At 37.0% G+C, this 5,120-nt stretch overlaps 1 protein-coding gene across 1 annotated transcript; it reads right to left on the reverse strand.

Moving 5' to 3' along the window:
• Positions 1 to 3,805: 3,805 nt before the first annotated feature.
• On the reverse strand, positions 3,806 to 4,731 carry LOC128651478 (ribonuclease P protein subunit p29-like). Its single transcript, XM_053704518.1, has one exon. It carries the CDS (start codon positions 4,702 to 4,704, stop codon positions 4,045 to 4,047), a length of 660 nt encoding a protein of 219 aa, XP_053560493.1. The 5' UTR covers positions 4,705 to 4,731; the 3' UTR covers positions 3,806 to 4,044.
• Between the last annotated feature and the right edge of the window lie 389 nt (positions 4,732 to 5,120).

Genomic DNA, 5,120 nt, shown 5'->3' on the forward strand with positions numbered 1-5,120 from the left:
TTCCATAGGAGACCTCTCGCCACTCGCAGGGACTGCCCCCTTGTTAGGGTAATTCCACCAGGGCAAACACCTGCTTGGGTCTGTGTGAAAAAAACGCCTCAGGTCTGATTATGTAATCTTCGCCAGATCAATGATGATGATTAATTATGAGAGGGTTCTGCAGAGAATGGGTCAGGACTGAACTAAATCACAAAATAAATGTTTGGGTTTCAAACCCCTTTAACAAAAGCTGCATCCACAGCATCACAAATAGAACTGATCATTACATTTAAAAAGATTTATATTAATTTAATCATGAAGTACAATTGCCTTAAAAATGACCTTTAGTTTTAGCCAAAATAATCAAAGTATTATAAAAATATATTCATGTTGAACATGTGAAATAAAAAACAAGTATGGAAAAACCTGAACGTGTGCTAAAAATAACTATAAAACTATTTATAACACATTTCATTCTACATTTTTATAGTAATTCAGTTAATCTTATTATAAATTGCTTAGAAGTTTAAACATTAAATCTATTCCATATTGAATTGAAATTATAAGAAACAATTTTTTTTCATTCATGATTTAGATAAAGCATCCAATCTTAAGCAGTTTTCTAATTTACTCCTATTAATTGTCTTTGTTCTCTTGGTATCTTTATTTGAAAAAGCAGTAATGTAAGCTTAGACGCCGGCCTATTTCTCGTCAAGCACCTAGGCTGCGCTTGCTGATTGGTGGCTACATTTAGCCACCAATAAGCACTGTCCATGTTCTGAACCAAAAATGGGCTGGCTCCTAAACATACATTTCTGCTTTTCCAAATAAAGATACCAAGAGAACAAAGAAAATTGATAAATTGGGGCAAGTTAGAAAGTTGTTTAAAATTGCATGCTCTAACTGAATAATGAAAGGGGGGGAAAAAAAAAGTGGGTTTCATAACCCTTTAAGTTCTTAAAGTGATTGTAAACATTCCCCATTATAAAATCAGATCTGGAATGTTAGTGATATTTTAGATGGAGTTGAATTCATCAGTTGTAAAAAAGATGCGCTATAACTTACTTTTTAATATAGATAAGAAATTCTAATACCCAGCAGCGCTCTGCCGTCCACATCAAAAGTAATTTTTTCTGTGAAGTGGACGGCGGAGCGCTGCTGGGTATTAGAATTTCATATCTATATTAAAAAGTTACAGTGCATCTTTATTACAACTTATTAATTAAACTCCATCTAAAATATCCCTAACATTTCGGATCGGAGTTTATAATGGGAAAGTTTACCATCACCTTAATACTTATATATGATTACATATGGCTAGATTAGTGGCACGCTAACAATAGCAAATGAACAATACCGTTTTTTTTGCGCTCATATTACAAGTTGAAAAACACAATCGTGAGAGCGAAATCGCATTTTACGCTCAAAGTAATAGTGCAACTGAAAAGCATGCATAAAAGGGTTAGACTTAAAAAGAGGCACTAAACAACTTGGGATGGGTGAATGTTTTGCAACATTTGAAAAATAAAACTAATTGTGATACATTTGTTCGTTTCCAATGTTTGTACAAAATTCTAACATTAGTTTAATGTAATCTAATTTTCTATTCAAATTACGCAATATTCAAATAAAAAAAATTGAATCTATATATTTGTATTTTTAATACTCTCTTCGAATGTTTCTATTTCAAATGTTGCATAGTTCAAATTTACATTTAAATTGATATATTTGCACCAATTATGTATCAATTTACTAAATTCCCTACCACATGATCTATTGAACATCTGAATAGTATTTGTTGAATCGAATGTTCAGGTTAAAATATATGCAACGCGTTTCTTGGTAAACACTGTTTCATCAAATGCCTGATGAAACTGTTTACAGAGAAACGCGTTTCATATATTTTACCTGAACACTTGGATGACAGCTTATACCAGGGGTGTTTTTTTATGATGTTTTTAACTCAAATGTATTTGATTTTTTTTTACCAAACACTCGGAATGTGTTAAATTCTGAGTCCTAAGTCTACGCTACCTTGAGAGTCACCCTCTCCCCACTCCAAACGCTGAGGATCCTGTGTTCCAGCAGTACCGGAGTTCAGCTCTCTGGATGGCTGTAAAAGATCTAGCCTGTGTCTATTGGCATAAGAGATTGCTGTTCCCAAATGTAAGTACCCTGTGTGGAATGGCATTATTTTGAAATAGCTGATTCTGACTGATTCACATGCGGCACCTCTTCTTATCCTTCTGCTATATTAATATACTTTTTACCTCTGTGATTACCTTGTATCTATGCCTATTCCGACAGCCTCCTTATCGCATGGCTATTTATTTATTATCTATTGACTTGCATATTAGCAAATTGGTGCTGTTGTGCATAACTTCATGGGCGTGAGCACAATGTTATCTATATGGCACATATGAATTAGTCTTGTGAAAAGTTTATAAAAAAAACATGTGATAAGAGGCTGTCTTTAGTAGCTTAGAAACAGGCAGAAATGTAGAAGTTTAAATGTTTTAAAGTATATTAATATAACAATGTTGGTTTTGTGCAAAGCTGGGGAATGTGTATTAAATGTGTTAACTATTTTTTTTAAACAACAATTTTTGTGTTCACAGCCCCTTAAAGCTGGTACAGGGACCCTTTATGGTTCTCTTCCTAATTAACAGTTTTGGTCTAGTATTCTGGTTTTCAAACCTGTCCTCAGGCCTCCCCAACAGGCCAGGTTTTCAGGATCACCTTGGATCAGAGCAGATAAAATAACCATGTTTACTATAAAGCTGATAGTTCAGATATCATCAAAATGTAGCCTGTTCGGCCTCCCTGAGGACAGGTTTGAAGACCAGTGGTTTAGTTGATTTATAATGTAGTTCTGATCAATTAAAACTAATTAGAATTGTGCGTTAGCTGGGGGCTCTATATAAAAGTTTAGATGGGGGGGGGGGTACTTTTCTAACAGTTTATTTAATAACATTGCTAAAAAAAAATAAAAAATATATATATATATATAAATAGTAAAAAACCTTGGACTAGACCCAGTATGACAGCCAGGAAGAGAAATCACTAGGGGCAGTGCTGCTTCTGTCTGGTAGAGAGAACAGTGGAGCTGGAATTCAAGAAAATGTTTTATAATTATTACGGAAATATTATGGGGGGGGGGGGGCTTTAGCAGTTGTGTGATCCTTTGATATTGAAGGAGCCTTTAGGCATTAGGGGGTATTGCAGTTAGGATACTTGTAAGGGAAAAAGTCAAGTAGTGTGGCTGGACCAGTTCAAGACAGGTATTTGCTGTAGGGGAGAGGTTGTGTAATGAGGTGAAATCAGTTGGGGTTAGGTTTAATTAAAGGTTAACTGGTGCAGTGAGAATGCCTTGAAGTTGGGGTGCTGAGAGACCACAGTACACAACCCTATTCACTTTAAATAACATTTGTTTTTTGCTAGAATGTTTAATTGCAGACACATTCTGAACATTTAAACTTAATTGTATTCCATACATTTCTAGAAATAGGTTATGTTAAAAGAAAAAAAAAAAATCTTTTGAAATGTGTCCTTTCCAAACTTGGGGGGGGGGGTGGGGGGTGGGGGTGGTAATGTAAAAAACAAATAAGTAGAAATCTCAAAACCATATGAACACCAAACCTCATCACTGTGCATAAACAAAAACACACACACACACACAATCCTTAAAGACATATTGCTCCATTAGCTATAGCTTATTTAACGAGTACCAATGGCTTCAGCCATTAGCTGTCATTTTAGTTGTGTTGTCAATCTCATTTGATCAGTATATTTCAACGCTTAAACCTCTGGTTATAACACAAACATCTTATATTCCAAACATTTTAATGACATCACAGGGTAAGGCAGCAGTTTAATGGTTCAGGATGTTGTGTCCTCATGGGAATTATTAGATGTAAGGAAGTTTCATCCTCACTCTATTCCAGCAGACACGAAATAAACTGCTTTACTGTTAATCACTTAGTGCTATTTCTCTGAGGTTTTCACCCATCTCCATAGAAGAAGTCAGTGAGGTCTCAGAGCAGTCTCTGTATGTTACACATAAGGTTACAAGTCTATGCTTCCTTTGCCTTTGAATTTCTTGGCAGATCGCTCGCTGGATCTCATCTGCAGTTTGCTTCCATAGATGTGCGATATAAATCCGTCAATTTCCAGAGTAAAGACGCAGTTTAACTTGGGAACAACTTTCAGTTTATCTTCTTTAGTGATTATCTTAAATACAAATTTAGTTTCCTGTAAAATGATTCCAGTCAGCCCTACATAGGATGGGCATTTAGATTTTGTGACCATGACTTGTGCTCCGTGCAGATCAGCCTTCAGCAGCTTATTCTGAATCATCTGGGGCTGAGCATCAGGCCGGAGCCCATTACACAAGTCCCGGATGTATTGCTTCCACAGGTCATGCAGTGGCACAAACATCTCGTACTTCTGCTGCTCTGGTTTAATGTCAAACAGCCTCATCTCTCGCTTTTGCTTTGCAGACAAACCTTTAGATTTGCTCCGTTTCTTCTTTTTCTTTTTGTAGCTGTGCTCTAGAACAACCGCCTTCCTCTCCAAGCACTCCTGGAGAGTTTTCTTCCTCAGGTTCGGCATACTACGCTTTAGGAAGGCATTGACAAACAATTCTGCTTTCTCTGGAGGGTGAAGCTGTAATCCTATTTGCTTTGCCTCTTCAGGAGGTAGCGGCTGATAGATTATGTGAGACATCTCTGTTACACGTGCAGCAAACAATTCTGCTTCTCCGGCGCACGCTAATGACGTCACGAAACGTCAGCGACTGTTCGCGCTTTAAATACTCGTTGGCTATTGCGTCAGTGTTATGCTCTTTTGTAAGCGGCTGCTTTTAAACGTGACAGGCGGCGAGTTCCATAAAATAATAATAATTGTCCTAGCTGTCAGAATGCAGGTGTCAGATAATTAATTACCCCAGAGTCCTTACTGCAGCCGTGATACCGGCAAAGCTGTCTCTGTGCACTGCCCCCGGGATATCTGTTGTAACAATCATAGGTCTCACCAGATGTGACACTCACGGATGTACTAGACATTGTGTGCTATTGCTCCCTTATGATCTGTACGATTAGACACCTGGAACCAGATTGGGCTATTTAAATGGAACAGTATTG

This window comes from Bombina bombina, chromosome 3, assembly GCF_027579735.1.
Source record: "Bombina bombina isolate aBomBom1 chromosome 3, aBomBom1.pri, whole genome shotgun sequence".
NCBI lineage: Eukaryota > Metazoa > Chordata > Amphibia > Anura > Bombinatoridae > Bombina > Bombina bombina.